Source organism: Apodemus sylvaticus, chromosome 1 (assembly GCF_947179515.1).
Source record: "Apodemus sylvaticus chromosome 1, mApoSyl1.1, whole genome shotgun sequence".
NCBI classification, from domain to species: Eukaryota; Metazoa; Chordata; class Mammalia; order Rodentia; family Muridae; genus Apodemus; species Apodemus sylvaticus.
In genome coordinates this window covers 99,861,020-99,880,201 of record NC_067472.1, presented here as the reverse complement: position 1 = coordinate 99,880,201, position 19,182 = coordinate 99,861,020, and the positions used below count along the sequence as shown (strand labels likewise).

Sequence of the window (19,182 nt, the reverse complement as noted above, 5' to 3'; positions counted from 1 at the left end):
ATACAAGATGATTAAAAGTGGCCGCTTGGGAATATGGCAAAGCTTTGTAGTAAGTTTTCTGTTTATAATGTGACTTTATTGGTTGGTCAAAACATGCAAGCTATATACAATATTGATTTCATTGTGTTAAATTGTGTATTATTTAAAAATTGAAAAAGAAAATTGCTGTTTTAATGAATAAAAATGAAGCCTTTAAACTTCGCTTCTGAAATTCCATCAAGAATGCTAATGAAATTCTCCTGGCACCTCTCCCCTGACATTCATGACCTTCATCAGGCCTGTGAGTCATGAACCATACAGGTTAGCCTCCCTTCTCCTACCTATCTTTATTGCTTGCTGACTCCTCTGGGCATCTTCAGCTTCCATAGGCAGTATGCGATCTCCAGCAGACTCCCATCCTCCTGCCACCTCTCTGCCCAACTTCATCACACCTGTAAATCACGAATCATGTATTAGCTTAATTTCCCCTACCAACCTTCCTTAATCAATGAATTCTCTGGGATTCCCCCAGTTGCCCTGAGCAGTCTGCTATCCCTGGCAGAATCTATTCTCTGGCCACCTCTGCACCCCCCATCATCAGACCTGTGGATGCTGAACCATACATAACTGCTGATCTGGAACCACTTAGCCTAAGATAGCCATTGGAGGCCTTATACACCAGGATGATCAAGGTTAACCCCCTTTGCAACACATACTACAAGAGGAAATTCCAGGGACCAAAGCCATGCAGATGGCTATAGGCCATCAAAAAACAATAAGAGCCAGGGCAATATGACGCCTTCAGAGCACAGCTACCCATCCACAGCAAGTCCTCGATATCCTAACACAGCCAAATCACAGCAAAATGATCTTAAGTACAATCTTATAAAAGTGATAGAGATATTTAGAGAGGAAAAGAATAAATATCTTAAAGAAACACAGGAAAATACAATCAAACAGGTAGAGGTGTTCTAAGAGGAAACAAATCCTATAAACATAAAGGAGCATACAACTAATCAGGTGAAGGAAATAAATAAAACTGTTCAAGACCTGAAAATGGAAATAGAAGCGATAAAGAAAAAACGAACTGAGGGTAATCCTGGAAATGGAAAACCAAGGGAAGAGAAAAGGAACAATAGTTACAAGAATCACCAACAGATTACATGAGATGGAAAACAGAATTCTAGGCCTAGAAGATCTCTAAAACACTGGACCACCAACCAGGCAGCAAACACCAGCTGATATGACCCGCCCCCCCCAGCACATATACAGCAAAGGACTGTCAGGTTTGGGTTCAATTAGAGAAGATGCACCTAACCCTCAAGAAACTGAATGCCCCAGGGATTTTTGTCTGGTTGGGTGCGTGGTGGGTAGTGGGGACATCCTGGTGGAGACATGGGGTTGGGAGGAGGTATGGGATGTGGAACAGTTGGAGGGTAGATGTGGGGCATAAAATCTGGAGTATAAAAATAAATAAATAAATAAATAAATAAATAAATAAATAAATAAATAGAATATTTCACTCAAACACAAAAGATTAGACCTCCTTCTCAGTACCCCATGGATCCTTCTACAAAGTTGATCATATACTTGGTCACAAAGTAAGCCTCAACAGATACAAGAATATTGAAATAACACCCCATCTCCTATCAGACTACCATAGGCTAAAAGTAGACTTCAGGAACAACAGAAACACCAAAAAAGCCTACAAACCCATGGAAATTGAACAACTGTCTACTCAATAATCTCTGGGTCAGGGAAGAAAAAAATGAAAGAAATTAAAGTCTTTCTAGAATTCAATGAAAATGAAGGTATTTATGTGACACAACAAACCACTGCTAAGAGAAAAGTTTGTAGTACTTGTTGGGAGGTAAGCTGTGCACAGGTAGTCTGGGACCAAGTTGAGCACTGACCTTGAACCCTTATAACTTAGTAGCTGGGACTTCTCTCTATGTGGCATGGAAGGAGTTCAGTCATGCCTCCTGGCCTCCGTGGCCTTTCTCACAGTTACAACTCCCACAACCCCCACACAGGAGAGGTGTGTGGCTATCAGCACCAAGACTTACCCCATGTAAATAAGGTTCCTCAAGCTCTCAGTTCAAGTCAATGAGAAGCACCTACTCTCAAACTCTGAATCACCCCCAAAACTGTATTTATCCAGGGAATAAAAGATGCATGAGAACTACCTAGTCTTCTGAGAGCTTCTGTCATAAGATCTGTAATACGAGGGAAGAGGTCTACTCTCCCAAAACACCACCAGCAGCTCTGCTGGATTCCTCCCTGGCTAGGCAGCCTTCCTCTGCCCACCAGATGGTAGCACAGTGAAGACTGAGCTGGAACCAGCTGAGATGACTTCCCTGCCTGCTCACCCCCTTTCCCTTCTGCCAGAACTTTTGCATCTGGCTGGGCCTCCATCCCATAGGCCCACAGCACCAAGTGCCCCCCCAAAGAAATTAGAAATTTCTCATATCAACAATTTAAAAGTGTGCCTAAAATCTCTAGAAAAAGAATCACACTGAACAGGAGTAAAAGGCAGGAAATCAAAATCAGGGTTGAGAGATCAATCAGTTAGAAACAAACAAACAAAACAATAAAAAGAATAAGCAAAACCAAGGGGTGATTCTTTGAGAAAATCAACAAAATAGACAAACCCTTAGCCAAACTAACCAAAGGACAGAGAGACAGTATACAAATAAAATCAGAAATGAAAAGGGAGAGATAACAAGAGACACTGATGAAGTACAAGGAATCATAAGATTTTACTTCCAAAGACTTTATTTCACAAAATTGGAAAATCTTGATGAAATGGATAATTTCCTAGGCATATACCTCTTAACAAATTTAAATCAAGATCACTTAAACTATTTAAACAGCCCTATAACCCCCAAGGAAATAGAAGCAATCATCAAAAATCTCCCCCCCGAAAAAAAAAAAAATCCCAGGGCCAGATGGTTTTAATACAGAATTCTACCAGATTTTCAAAGAAGTAATACTAATACTCCTCAAACTATTCCACAAAGTAGAAACAGTGCCAAATTCATCCTATCAAGGCACAGTCACTCTGATACCTAAACCACACAAAGATTCAAGAAAGAAAACTTCATACCAAATTCTCTTATGAACATTGATGCAAAAGTACTAACATGGATCAAAGACTTCAACATAAACCTGGTTACACTGAACCTAATAGAATGGAAAGTACGGAATAACCTTGAACTCATATTTATAAGAGACACCTTCCTGAACAGAACACCAAAGGCTCAGGTTCTTAGATCAACAACTGATAAATGAAATCTCATGAAACTGAAAAGCTTCTGTAAGGCAAAGGACAGTGTCAATAGGACAAATCAGCAGCCTACAGATGAGGAAAGGATCTCCACCAACCCTACATCTGAAAGAGGGCTAATGTCTATAAAATATATAAAGAATTCAAGAAGTTCAACTTCAACAGTCTAAACAACCCGATTAGAAATGGGTACAGAGCTAAACAGAGAATTCTCAATAGATGAATTTCAAATGTCTGAGAAGCACTTTAAGAAATGTTCAAAGTCCTTCATCATCATGGAAATGCAAATCAAAACAACTTAGAGATTTTTTCATATACCCCCTCAGAATGAATTAGATAAAAACCTCAAGTGAAAACATACGCTGTTGAGAATATGGAGCAAGAGGAATACTCCTCCATTGCTGGTATGAGTGCAAACTTGTACAACCACTTTGGGAATTAATTTGTCAGATTCTCAGAGAACTGGGACTAGTTCTACCTCAAAACCCAGGTATACCACTCCTGGACATATACCCAAAAGATTCTCTACCATCCCACAGGAACACTTGTTCAACTATGTTCATAGCAGATTTATTGGCAATAGCCAGAAACTGGAAACAACTCAAATATTTCTCCACTAAAGAATAGATAAAGAAAACATGGTATATCTACACTGAAGTGGAAGTTTCAGGTGGTATCATGTGATAACAAGTTCATGTAGTGTTTTGATAACGACAGACTCAGGTGGTATTTTCTTAAGGACATGAGAGGACATGTGTTGTTTGGAGTATAAACTGGACTCAATGGACAGGAAAGGCATGCTTGCATGGCTATCTTTTCAATGTCAGCAAAAGAGACCAAGACCAGGTGGGTCTCCAGGAGAACTTCTCACATTGTCTTTGCTGACTCCTGCCAATTTGGCAGTGGCCTGACAGTTTCTGCTGGATTATACCACTGCTGATGATTCATGTTATTCTGACCCTGAATTGTATTACTGGTATCCTGACAAAGAGAAACTTGAATCACCCCCCAAACTACTTCAAAACAGGTCCATATCCCTTATTTAGCATCTCATCTCCCCTACTTATAGAAGGGGAGTTGAAGCATTTGAAATCTGTTATTAAAAGTGGGATATAGAAATTCAAAGCCTACATTACACAATGGAATACTATCCACCTATTAAAAACACAAACATCATAAATTTTGCAGGCAAATGGAGGGAACTTAAGAATATCATTCAGAGTGAGGTAACCCAGATCCAAAAGGGCCTGTGTGGCATGTACTCACTTATAAGTGGATATTAGCCATAAAATATAAGACACATATGCTACACTGCAAAAACCCAAAGAAGCTAAACAAGAAGGAAGGCCCAAGTTAGAATGCTGGAATGTCACTGGCCAAACCTGAGACCCATCCCATGAGCAAGCACCAATTCCGGACACTATTAATGATACTCTGTTATGCTTGCAGACAGGAGTCTAGCATGGCAGTCTGCTGAGAGTCTCCAAGGAGCAGCTTTCTTAGACAGATGCAGAGACCAACATTCAAAGAGCGGATGGAACTTCAAAAGTCTTATGGAAGAATTGGGGAAAGGATTGCAGTCCCCAAAGGAGATGAAACTCTACAGGAAGACCAGGTTAACTAACTTGGACCTTAGGGCTCTCAGAGACTGAACTGCTAAGCAAAAAGAATACATTGGCTTGACCTAGTGCCCCTCAACACACATATGTAGCATATGTACAGTTTGGTCTTCATAGGAATCCTGAACAACTAGAGCGGGGCTATGTCAAAAGCTATTGCCTGTCATGTTCGTCTAAGTGGGCTGCTTTTTCTGACCTCAGTGCAGAGGAAGTGCCTAGTCTCACAGAGATTTGCTAGGATACGGGGATACTAAGGAGTCCCCTACACTCACATAGGAGAATGGGAGAGGGGATTGGAGGAAGGATTGTGGGAAAGGTGACTGGGAAGAGGGGCATTGAGCAAGATTCAAAGTGAATAAATAAAAATTTTTAAAAATTAAAAATAAAGAATACTAATGAAATCCATCTCTGGTGTTATCATTTTTACAAATTTTATATATTTGAAATACTGAATATGATTCTGAATTCACCATGATTACCTGTATGTTATATTATCTAGGAATCACTTTTCTTCATCTGAAAGTATTTTTTGGAGTTGTTGGAGGTCAGCTTTTCATGTTTCAGTTTGGTTCATTAATTGATGACAGTTCTTCTGTGCACAGATGATCTGGTAAAGAGTTTCATTTCCTAAACACTTTGACAGACCTCCCTTTCTTCTTTTATTACAGTTATTGATAGACTATTGTTATCTATATTTACATTATGGATAACTTGTGAAAACAGAAGAAATGAGCTATTTTAGTAAATATTAAACTTCTACAAGCTAAATTTGTGTGGATTTCATTTAATTTCCTACTTAATATTTGAAAAGCTAATATGCTTTCTTCAACCATCACTGATGATAGACAGCTGTAGAAATAAAATAGTCACACAGAAAAGTTGTACTGATTCAATAGAGTCAAGGAAGAGCAGATAGCATATCTATATATGTCACACATAACAGCCATATAGATTTAGAAATAGTCTAATTAAAGAGGAATAGAAATAAAGAAAGCAACTCTGCACAAAGGTCGGGGTACTCATTATCTTCCTTGCGTCAGAATCTGGCCATATTAGAGAAATCTTTCTAGGTCTGTTCAGTTGAAAATTCAAAAAATCAGGGTTGCAAATAACAGTAGTAGATTTCCTCCCAGGACCCTTGGATCTTCAGCTCATGGGTACTTCAAGCAGTATCCAGGTATGGTTTCCATCTCATAGAATGCACCTTAAATCCAACCTTTAAAAAGACACTTTTTATGTCTTACTGTTTGCTTTTATTTTGTTTTTTGGTTTGTTATTGTTTTGTTTTTGCAGAAGTAGTTTGGAGGGAGCAAGCAAATGAATCATGAAATTTGGTCCGTAATGAGGAAGAAAGGAATTGGAAGGAGTTGTGGGAAGAGAATGAAAAATGTCAAAACTGAAAAAAAAATGTAATGAATTTTTTAAAAATTTAAAATGGATTTCAAATATTTCTTCTATGTTTAAGTAAAACTCTGTGAAAATCAGGTAGTAAATTCCTATAATCTCAGCACTTTGAATCCTAAGGGGGTTGGATCCTAACTTTCAGAGATGAATAAACCTAAGGTCTTAAAATCTCACTAAGGTTGGTGAAGATCCTTTCCAAATCTGTTGGTTGACGTTTTGTCCTTTTGACAGTGTCCTTTGCCTTACAGAAACTTTGTAGTTTTATGAGGTCCCATTCGTGGATTCTTTATCTTAGAGCATAAGCTATTGGTGTTCTATTCAGGAACATTTCCCCTGTGCCCATGTCCTCAAGGGTCTTCCCCAGTTTCTATTCTATTAGTTTCAGTGAGTCAGGTTTTATGTGGAGGTCCTTGATCCATTTGGAGTTGAGCTTAGTACAAGGAGATAAGAATGGATTGATTTACATTCTTCTGCATGCTGACCGCCAATTGAACCAGCACCATTTTTGAAAAGACTATCTTTTTTCCACTGGATGCTTTCAGCTCCTTTGTCAAAGATCAAGTGACCATAGGTGTGTTGGTTCATTTCTGGGTCTTCAATCCTATTCCATTGATCTGCTTGCCTGACATTGTACCAATACCATGCAGTTTTTATCACTATTGCTCTGTGGTAAAGTTTAAAGTCTGGAATACTGAATCCCCCAGAAGTTCTTTTACTGTTGAGAATAGTTTTAGCTATCCTAGGCTTTTTGTTATTCCAGATGAATTTGAGAATTGCTCTTTCTAGCTCTATGAAGAACTGGGTTGGGATTTTTATGGGGATAGCATTGAATCTGTAGATTGCCTTTGGCAAGATGGCCATTTTAACTATATTAATCCTGCCAATCCACGAGCATGGAAGATTTTTCCATTTTCTGAAATCTTCGATTTCCTTCTTCAGAGATCTGAAGTTCTAGTCATATAGGTCTTTGACTTATTTGATTAGAGTCACCCCAAGATACTTTATGCTGTTTGTAGCTATTGTGAAGGGAGTCATTTCCCTAATTTCTTTCTCAGTCTGCTTGTCCTTTGAATATATAAAGGCTACTGATTTGCTTGCGTTGATTTTGTAACCAGCCACTTTGCTAAAGTTGGTTATCAGCTGTAGAAGTTCTCTAGTAGAGTTTTTAGGGTCACTTAAGTATACTATCATATCATCTGCAAATAGTGATAGTTTGACTTCTTCCTTTCCAATTTGTATCCCTTTGACTTCCTTCTGTTGTCTAATTGCTCTAGCTAGGACTTCAAGAACTATATTGAAAAGATATGGAGAGAGAGGGCAGCCCTGTCTAGTCCTTGATTTTAGTGGGATTGCTTCAAGTTTCTCTCCATTTAGTTTGATGTTGGCTACCGGTTTGCTGTATATTGCTTTTACTATGTTTAGATATGGGCCTTGAATTCCTATCCTTTCCAAGACTTTTAGCATGAAAAGATGCTGAATTTTGTCAAATGCTTTTTCAGCATCTAATGAAATGATCATGTGGTTTTTTTCTTTGAGGTTGTTTATGCAGTGGATAGCATTTATGGATTTCCTTATATTTGAACCATCCCTGAATCCCTGGGATGAAGCCTACAACCAACAGATTGGAAAAGGATCTTCACCAACCCTAAATCCGACAGAGGGCTAATATCTAATATATACAAAGAACTCAAGAAGGTAGAACCCAGAGAACCAAATAACCCCATTAAAAAGTGGGGTACTGAGCTAAACAAAGAATTTTCACATGAAGAACTTTGGAGGGCTGACAAACACCTTAAGAAATGTTCAACATCATTAATCATTAGGGAAATATAAATCAAAACAACCCTGAGATTTCACCTCACACCAGTAAGAATGGCTAAGGTCAAAAACTCAGGAGACAGCAGGTGTTTGTGAGGATGTGGAGAAAGAGGAACACTCCTCCACTGCTGGTGGGATTGCAAGATGGTGCAACCACTTTGGAAATCAGTCTGGTAGTTCCTCAGAAAACTGGGCATGACACTTCCTGAGGACCCTGTTATACCACTCCTGGGCATATACCCAGAGGATTCTTCAGCATGCAATAAGGACACATGCTCCACTATGTTCATAGCAGCCCTATTTGTAGTAGCCAGAAGCTGGAAAGAACCCAGGTGTCCTTCAATGGAGGAATGGATACAAAAAAAATGTGGTATATTTACACAATGGAATACTATTCAGCCATTAGAAACAATGAATTCATGAAATTCTTAGACAAATGGATAGAGCTGGAGAACATCATACTAAGTGAGTTAACCCAGTCTCAAAAGATCAATCATGGAATGCAGTCAATGATAAGTGGACATTAGCCTAGACTCTTTGAATACCCAAGACATAATCCACATATTAAATGATGTCCAAAAAGAATGCAGGAGTGGCCCCTGGTTCTAGCTAGAAAGATTCAGTGCAGGAGTGTAGGGGAATTCCAGAACAGGAAAGCGGGATTGGGTAGATGGAGGAACAGGGGCAGGGAAGAGGGCTTATGGGACTTGCGGGGAGTGGGGACCCAGAAAAGGGGAAATTATTTGAAATGTAAATAAAAAATATATCAATTAAAAAAAAGAAAACAAAACTGCAAAAAAAAAATCTCATTAAGTGACAGAAGGCATCAGGAAAAGTAAGCCAAGAACAGCCCAAGAGGATTCCCTAATTTGCTATTTCTTAGACCAGAATTTCCCAGCTAGACTTTTTAAGTTGTATATAGGTCTTTCTGAAACAACTTACAAAGGAGAGAAGTCATGAGATCAGAAGACAAAGTAGCCTGTCCGTAAATGAGGTCCTGGCTTACTACTGACCCCAGGGACATTCAAGTGAGTCAGCATGGGGCTTGGACAGCTGTTCTAATTTCTATTTATTCCAAGCATCTGTTGTCTCTTCCTACATTTGGAAGCAGTGGTAAAGAAAATTTAGTATTCAGACCCGAGAGCTGCCTGAAAAATGACAAAAAGATAGTGGGCCCCCCTTTATACCACTAGCAATGGGGAAGCAGTTTCTACTACTTCCTTTCATATCTGATAATAGGAAAACCATCATCTTACATCATAGGGAATTTCTGGAAACACATAAGCTGCCTAGCTGAAACCACTTCCATCTCAGAACACACTTGCAGATGAGAGGAAGGAATACAGCAGTCCTGACACCTGATATTGCACAGACCCTGGAAACATTTCAGCAACTTAACAAAACAAATCAATTAACTGCTATCAACATAAACTACATCGGATCTCCTCAACTGCAGTAAAGCATCTTCAGACTTTAAGTAGCCCAAAGAAAACTGAGGTGGTCAGGCAGCTAGGAATTTTAGAACCTGAGGTAAGGATATGTCTCTCTTTTAATGGGTGCATTGAGCCAATAAATGAAATAGAGTTAAAAGCAACAGAAGCTACAGTATCGGATTTCTTGGTCTCCTTTTCCCTTTTGCTCTATTTTTAATTTTTTAATATAAACAAGGAAAGAAGAATCTGAGAGTCTGAGGAGGTAAGATGGTGAGTCTAGTAAATCATGGACAGGTATGAAATTGTAGAAAGAACAAAATTTACTAAAAAAAAGTATCATTTAGTCCTAAAACATGGAAGATAGAATCAAGTAGAATTATGGAGATTCTGTATTATAATTAGATTATAATCTATGGTCTAGGACCTGGCTACTTCCTCTCTTGTAGAAATCTTAACATAGGTCTTTGAATTTGTATATGTTGCTGATTAGGGATAATGAGGAAACCTCCTGAAAAGACAGACAGTGCAAAGAGATATTTGTTTATTATTTTCAAACCATTTAACTGTAAAGTTACTAATGGCCTCTCCACACAGAGATCAAGGGAAACTAATGAAATGCTAATGTACATATGTCATGCTGAATGATTTGTAGAAGCCTAGTTATAAATAGATGATCATGTCTCTAGCCACATATACATAATTAGAAACTTAGATCCTTAAAAATTGAAATGTGAAAAAATAGAGCATTACTTCTTGAAATCACTTTAGAGTTTCATATTCAAAGTATTTCTATTCAGCAACTAACTAAAATATTTAAAACTATTTTTTAAACATTATGCTACAATGACAAATGTTAGGATATTTCTCTGATCTTAAAAAAAAGACCTTAAATGTTCTGGAAAGATGTTGTAGATTTAGTATCCTAGGTAGCAATTTATGAGGTGAGTTCTTAATGTTTATACTACCTATTCTGCACATAAATGGATCTTTGTGGTGATGCAAGTAAGAAAGGGACAAAGATGAGGACAGAGAAACAGAGGAATAGACAGAGGGACAGATAGACAGACAGACAGACAAGAGAGTGAGATGGGGTGTAAATCAAGAACTAAAGATTTTTCAAAAAATCCCATGTTGTTAGAGTCATACAGGGTAGCATAAAGTGCTATTGGACAGGACAATTGGCAAACTGAGTTCATATTGACAAAACTTCATTAACCGCATGTTTTCTAGGCATCTAAAGATCAAACAGAATGGAATTCTGCAATTATACCTTGGGAAGTGGCTTCATCTTGGTGGGGATTCTGGATGACAATGGTTTTCCAGAACTGCTCTGTGCTGCTATCACAGCCCTGTACTTTTTAGCCTTGACCAGCAATGGACTTCTGCTCCTGGTCATCACCATGGATGCCCGGCTCCATGTGCCTATGTATCTTCTGCTCTGGCAGCTCTCTCTCATGGACCTTCTCCTCACCTCAGTCATCACTCCGAAGGCTGTACTAGATTTTCTTCTCAAAGACAACACTATCTCATTTGGGGGATGTGCCCTTCAGATGTTCCTGGCACTGACACTTGGTAGTGCAGAGGACCTCCTTCTGTCCTTTATGGCCTATGACAGGTATGTGGCCATTTGTCATCCTCTGAACTATACAATTCTAATGAGTCAGAAAGTCTGCTGTCTCATGATAGCCACCTCATGGATTCTTGCATCTCTCAGTGCTCTAGGATACAGCATGTATACCATGCAATATCCTTTCTGTAAGTCCAGGCAGATCAGACACCTCTTCTGTGAGATCCCTCCCTTGCTGAAGCTGGCCTGTGGAGACACCTCCACATATGAATTCATGGTTTATGTGATGGGTGTGACTTTGCTCTTTCCAGCTCTTGCTGCCATCCTCACCTCTTACATACTAATTCTGCTCACTGTGCTCCACATGCCCTCTAATGAGGGCAGGAAGAAAGCCCTTGTCACCTGCTCTTCCCATCTGACTGTGGTTGGGATGTGGTATGGGGGTGCTATCATTATGTATGTCTTGCCCAGTTCCTTCCACAGCCCCAAACAAGACAATATCAGCTCAGTTTTTTATACAATTTTCACTCCTGCTCTGAATCCCCTCATCTACAGCTTAAGGAATAAGGAGGTCACTGGGGCTTTGAGGAGAGTCCTTGGGAAAAGGTACTCAGAACAGTCTATATTCTAGATAGTTCTAATAGCTATCTTTCAAACTTTATTCCTCCCCCCACACACACACACAAAATGATGACTACTATAAATGAAATGCTACTGGCAAAACCAAGAGAACGTAAAAGTGTGATCTTTTGATAGATAAGACAAGATAAAACAAGCTTTTAAAGTATTCTTTTGATTTCATGAAGTATTTTATAAAATTAAGTGCACCCTCTTTAAAATTATTTTCTATGTCTTTAAAAGTTATACATCATTTTCAAATGTAAGTGCTTATGTTAGAGTTTCAAATTGTCCTCACCTTACCACCTGATCATGACCCCTAGATTTTAAGTCATCATTGGACCAAGAACCAGAAAACATAGTTTCAAGTATATAGCTCTCATTTTAATTGGAAAAGGTTATTAAGATTTGCGTAAATGTTAAAATAGCTACTCTTAGCCAAAACTGTAGTATTAAAGTTACTATTTTGCTCAAGAAGTTTGCATCATGTTCATTCTCTCTTCCCAGGCAGTGCATTCATAGAGATTTCTTTGATTTAACAAAAGACCTTAAACTCTCCTCTCCTCCCCTCCCCTCCCCTCCCCTCCCCTCCCCTCCATTCCACTCCTCTCCTCTCCTCCCCTCTCTTCTGCTCTCTTTTTCATATTCTCTCTTTTATGCAATGTCCTTTTCTTTCTTCTCTCTTTTCTTTTTTCTTTCTTTCCCCTTTTTTTTTCAGTGATGGTAACTGAACACTTACCATTCTAGCCTTTGAATAATAGAAGCAGAGAGTATTTGTCCATCTCTCCTAACATGAAAATGTCTCAACAACCACAAAGAATTTGTATCTTTACTATTGTCCTAGACATAAACATTTTACAATCTGTACATTTGACAGAATATCTTATGGTACTGCACATGCACGTATTTTTTAGCTTTTGTATTGAACTAAAACACTAGATAGGACTGTCAGCAGGAGTACAATTGACAATGATGCTTTCATGGATAAGGGGAAAGAAACATGCTATTGGTGAGAGTACAAAGTATAACAGCTACAGTAGAAATGAGTCTGAAGTTTACTCAAAAAATACTACAAATAGATATGTAAAGAATTAGAAGGGATAATAAATTTAAATTTGAAAAAATAGGAGAAACAATGTTGCTTTTCTTGTTAAATTAGATATGCAGAATTACGTGGTTGATATTGCTATTTGTAGAAATTACTTCTTTCCTGTTTGTTTTAAGAAAACCAAAATATTATTTTAATTCCTGCATTTAAGTAAAATTAAGTTTTTAGACAAAATAGAAGTTAGTACCCTAGACATAAATAGTGTGACTAAAATGTTGCAGTCATTATATGAATTTTCCTAATTTTTTGCTGCTGGCTCTCACTTTACTACGCTGGTATATTCATGTAGAGGTTTGTCCACCTGCTGGCACTCAGCAAGATTCTTGTGTTCTGTGGTGGTGACAGAGTGCTGGTGAAGAGCCCCTTGTCAGCTGTCAGAACACAATTGGAATTAAATGTAGCTCACATTCTTGTATAACTTTGAACTTGTACTTCTTGAACAAAATGTCTGTAATGAAAAGACTTGTTTTAAAGCATTATGAGGAGTAAACAAAGCAGTAAATATAGATATATGGAGGGAGGTATGTGAAATATATAGACAAACCCTACATCTAGCTGTCATGAGAGAGAAGTGCCCTAGCAATTCTGAATATGTGAGCATGACATGGGTGTTTGGTAATGCAGCTAGCTATTTCATCTCTGTCAAATAAATGGTGTTTTATGTATGTGCTTGTATGTGTTTATGCTAATTAGCAATGGCAAGCTCTCATGTATGAGACTAATATTTTCCATTATAAAAAGTCTCAGAAGTAGTTATATAAATCATGTTTAAAACCAACTGAATAGTCTTGGATTTAATTTGAAAACTGTTTTTATGAAAATGTTGAACATTTTGCATTTTATTTTACATTAAAGTTGAATTAATGTATTAGAACATTAAATCATCTAATGGGCATAGTTTAAATTTTTCTTAAAATTTTTTACAACTTCAAGATTTAAGACATAGATACTATAATTTTGATGATGATTTCTATTCCAATTTATCACTTGATATTAAAATATAGGATGGGAGTTTTTCAACAGGAAATTTCCAGGGATTCCTGGAACCTCTCAGTTCCTGAGAGGCCACCAATGCACATTTATATTGTTCTACACCCATGCGTGTACAGGAAACACAAGATGGACTCAGAAGATTTAAAAGAGTGTATGAAGTTGGGAGGGAAAAGCAACACAGTGGGTAGAGGGGGGTTTGGAAGGGAGGCAATGTAGGGTATATTTAATCAAAATGCATTATGTGAATGCATGAAATTCTCATTTAGATAAAAATAGTAAAAAAATGGAACAACTATATATTGCAATATAGTTGTGATTTTTTTCTAGTGGCATTTTACTCTTAGAAAACAACATCAATATCTTTAAAGAAAAATATGTTTTATTAAAAAATATCGTTTGTTTTTGGTACAGACATTGTCCCTTGAAAACCCATGTCCCAAGTTGAAAAATACATACAGAATCAAAACGACCAGTGTCTGTAGTATATACTTCTGGATGAGTAACTTTATTCTTAACTGCTGATTGAAAGTAGAACTTTCCTGGGATCTCCTGACAAGACAGTCATTTTCAACTTGTTTTCCTCCATCAATGTTTTCATTCTTTTATTTATTCCTTAATCCTTTGTTTTACAGTCCCTCCTGGTCTATTCTACACTCCTATTATTCCACATCCCACACCTCCCCCCATCTCCAGGAGAATGTCCACACCCCACACCCATCCCACCAGATCTCCAGACTCTCTGGGGTCTCAACTCTCTTGAGGATTAGGTGCATTTCCTCTGACTGAGTCCAGACCTGACAGTCCTCTGCTATATATGTGTTGGGGGCCTCCTGTGAGCTGGTGCATGCTTCCTTGTTGGTGGCTTAGTGTCTAAGAGATCCTGGGGTTCCAGGTTAGTCGAGACTGTTGGTCTTCCTCTAGGGTTGCCCTCCTTCTCAGCTTCTTCCAGCTTTTCTCTAATTCAATCACAGTTGTCAGCAACTTCTGTCCATTGGTTGGGTGTAAATACCTGCATCTGACTCTTTCAACAGCCTGTCAGGCCTTGCAGAGGGTAGTCATGATAGGCCCCTAGAAGTCAAAAATATACAATGGAAGAAAGAAAGGATCTTCAATGCATGGTACTGGTCCAACTGGCAATTTGTATGTAGAAAAATGAAAATAGACCCATATGTGTCATCTTGCACACAGCTCAAGTCAAAGTAGATCAAGTATCTCAACATAAAACTAGATACACTGAATTTACTAGACGAGAAAGTGGGAAAGAGCCTTTAACTCATTGGCACAGGAAGATATTTCCTAAACAGAACACCACTAGCTTAAATTCTAAGATCAAGAACTGACAAATGGGACTTCATTTGGGAAGTTTCTGTAAGGCAAAGGACATAGCCAATAAGACAAATTGGCAGCCTACAGATTGGGAAAAGATTTACCAACCCTACTTCCGATGGAGGGCTAATATCCAATATATACAAAGAACTCTAAAAAAGTTAGACACCAGAGAACCAAATAACCCTATTAAAAATGGGGAGCAGGACTAAACAAAGAATTCTGAACTGAGGAATACCGAATGGATGAGAAGCCCTTAAAGAAATACCCAAAGTCCTTAGTCATCAGGGAAATGCAAATCAAATGACCCTGAGATTCCACCTTACACCAATCAGAATGTCTAAGATAAAAGTTCAGGTAACAAAACATGTTGGTGAGGGTATAGAGAAAAAAGAACACTATTCCATTGCTGGTTGAATTGCAAATGGTTAAAACCACTCCGGAAATCAATGTGAAGGTTCCTCAGAAAATTAGACATAGTACTACCTGGGAACCAGCTATACCACTCCTGGGCTTATACCCAGAAGATATTCCAACATGTAATAAGGACACATGCTCCACTATGTTCATAGTAGTCTTGTTTAAAGTAGCCAGAAGCTAGAAAGAACCCAGATGTCCCTCAACAGAGGAATGGATACAGAAAATGTGGTACATTTACACAATGGAGTACTACTCAGTTATTATAAACAATGACTTCATGAAATTCTTACACAAATGGATGGAATTAGAAAATATCATCCTGTGTGAGATAACCTAATCACAAAAGAACATTCATGGTATGCACTCACTGATATGTAGATATTAGCCCAGAAGCTCAGAATACCCAAGATATAATTCATAGACCAAAAGAAGCTCAAGAAAAAGTAAGACCAAAATGTGGAACCTCCGGACCTTAGAAGGGGGAACAAAATACCCATGGGGGGAGATACAGAGACAACGTGTGGAGCTAAGACTGAAAGAAACGCCTTACAGAGATGCCCCACCTGGGGATCCATCCCAATACAGTTACCAAATCAAGACACTATTTGTGTATGTCAAGTCCTTGCTGACAGGAGCCTGATATAGCTGTCTCCCGAGAGGCTCTGCCAGCACCTGACAAATACAGAAGTGAATGCTATCAACCAACCATTGAACTGAGCACGGGGTCCCAATGGAGGAGCTAGAGAAAGGATCCAAGGAGCTGAAATGGTTTGCAGCTCCATCAGAGGAACAACAATATGAACCAACCAATACTCCCAGAGCTCCCAGAGACTAAACCACAAACCAAAGAGTACACATGGAGGGACCCATGGCTCCAGCTACACATGTAGCAGAGGATGGTCTTGTTGGACATGAGAGGAGAGGCCCTTGATCCTGAGAAGGCTCAATGACCCAGTATAGGGAAATGTCAGGACAAGGAATTGGGAGTGGGTGGGTTGGTGAGCATGGGGAAAAGGGATGGGATAGGGCTTTTAGGAGGGGAAACAAGGAAAAGGGACAACATTTGAAATGTAAATAAAGAAAATATGTAATAAAAATAAAAATAAATACAATTAAAAAATATGGAAGGACTGCATTCACACAACCTGTAGAAGAGATTCAACTTCCATCAATTCTCATCAGGAAAGCAGCTTTTTGATCTTTAAGATGCTACCCAAAGGCTGTTGTCTCGCTCTCCTCTTTTCCAACTCCAGTGTACATCTATAGATTCAAGACTAGAGTAGAAAATCCTTACAACTGAGATAAGTGGACTGGGTAGTATAGAGGACCTCCTTTTGGCCTTCATGGCCTATGACAGATATGTAGCCATTTGTCAACCATTGAACTACATGATCTACATGAGGCCAAGCATCTGCTGGCTTATGGTGGCTATCTCCTGGATCCCAACTTCTTTGAGTGTCCTTGGATATACCATCTACACTTCTGACAGATCAGACACATGTTCTGTGAGATCCCTCCATTGTTGAAGCTGGCCTGTACAGACACCTTCAGATATGAACTCATGGTTTATGTGATGGGTGTAACCTTACTTATTCCTCCTCTTGCTGCCATCCTGGCCTCCTACTCACTAATTCTGTTCACTGTGTTTAAAATACCCTCAAATGAGGGCAGAAAGCAAACCCTTGTCACCTGCTCTTCCCACCTTACTATGGTTGGGATGTACTATGGGCCACTCACAGTCATGTACATCATGCCAAGTTCCTACCACAGTTCTCATATGTTTTAAACTCCCTTCTAGCCCACTATCAGCAAGAAGTGATAAATAAGAAAGCTTATTATGATAAGGGAGATGTGCACCTTTTTAGAAATGACTCTTTGGGTGAAGTCCTATCTGCATTGTCAGGAAATGATAAGCTCATTTCACAGGTCAGCAGTGCAGCTCAATCCACTCGCAAACACTTCGCAGGTATACCAGTAGTCTAGTTCAATAGTTCATCATAGATGAACTGAAGCAAGAAATTAACCAGGACTAGAAGCAAGGCAGAACAACCCCAGTATATGTCTCTGGCATAGTTGGCTGATAGCTGACTCTTTGCTGGCAATATAGGCAATCTGGTGTAAACATGGCAGGTGACTACTGGTATTCATGAAAAGTTTATGACAGTATTAAAATCAAAACTGATTTTCTGGGGAAAAAAACACCAAAATGATTCCTCGTGATGTTTTGCGGTACTCACAGATTGGTGCCTTGTCCAGTCCTCAACACCAAGGATTCTTCTAACAGCAGGTGGGAATGAATGCAGAGACCCATCAGTCAGACAGTAATGTGGAGAGATTCTAGATTGGAGGTCTCCATCAGGTCTCTCTCCCTTTAAATCTCAGGGAACTTTGCAAAAGAGTGGAAGGAAGTATTGTAGGAGTCAGAGGGAATAGAGGATAGCAGGAAACCGTGGTTCACTGAATCAGTATAAGCTGGAGTCATTTGATTCACAGAGACCTAAGGAAAAAGCTCCAGGGATGCAAAGTGTCAGCAGTACTTGAGCTTTGGTTGTTAGCTGGACAGTGGGATTCCTAACAGTGTAAGCAGGTGTGCCTCTGACTCTTTTGTCTGTTCTTGGGGACATTTTCCTCCTACTGGATTGCCTTGTCCAGCCTCAATATGAGGGCTTCTGTCTAGTCTTAATGTGTCTTGTTTTGTGGTGTTCACTGTTGCTTGGAGGCCTACTCCTTTTTGAAGGGAAACAGAGAGAGAAGTGGTTCTGGAGATGAGGGGAGATGGGAAGGAATTAGGAGGAGTAAAAGGATGAGAAACTGGTTGCAGTGTATTATATGAGACACCAATCTATTTTTAATTTTAAATAAAGAATTTAAAATGGGTAAATATCATATAATCTAAAAAGATTTGCAGGAAATTCATCTCTCTACATATATATTCTACTTTACAATAGTAGTCACAATAATTCACTTTTAAAAATACAATAAAATGACTTAATATTTGAATGATTTTACTATTTATCTATAAAAATCTGTCATGGTTTAGCACAGTCAACCAGGCTGTGGTCTAAATAATGGTATTATTAGTGTTATTATGGGAAACATCATGAGGTCTGACTTATCAAGCTTATAGTAACCAACATTTCGAGAGATCAGGAAACTGAGGCACAAAAACAACTTCATGCCTGAAGATCCAGATAAAGGGAATCTCATTGCAAAATCAACAGCTATGGTCCCCCACTTTATCAGGATTCTAAAATACTCTACTTTGACAATTAATAAGATTCACCAAATTTTACATGACAAGCATGGTTTAATTATCATTTACATTTAAATTCAGTAAAACGCAAGTGCATTGCAAAAAGGAAAACATATAGTTGACTTCTTTATTAATTACTGATTTTTCCTACTTTTCATGAAGAACTTATCTAAAAATTTTAATTATTCTATTACATTTTTTCTTGAGAGATTGATTTTTTCAATGACCCAAGTAAAGGTAAAAGGAATTTTTAGGCATGCTCATCAACCAAAATCATATTTTAATAAGCCAAAGTACCTTGGAGCTTCTTTATTTTAAATCTCTTCATGCAAATGATGCAATTTACTGACATCTACTT

General features: G+C 38.5%; 1 protein-coding gene across 1 annotated transcript; it reads left to right on the top strand.

Moving 5' to 3' along the window:
• The first annotated feature begins 10,789 nt into the window (after positions 1–10,789).
• Positions 10,790–11,737, top strand: LOC127680242 (olfactory receptor 2AG1-like). The gene has a single exon (XM_052175788.1). It carries the CDS (start codon positions 10,790–10,792, stop codon positions 11,735–11,737), a length of 948 nt encoding a protein of 315 aa, XP_052031748.1.
• Positions 11,738–19,182: the final 7,445 nt, after the last annotated feature.

Excerpts from the sequence above, each read along its gene's own strand:
- LOC127680242 (XM_052175788.1), top strand. The coding sequence starts at position 10,790 with ATGGAATTCTGCAATTATACCTTGGGAAGTGGCTTCATCTTGGTGGGG.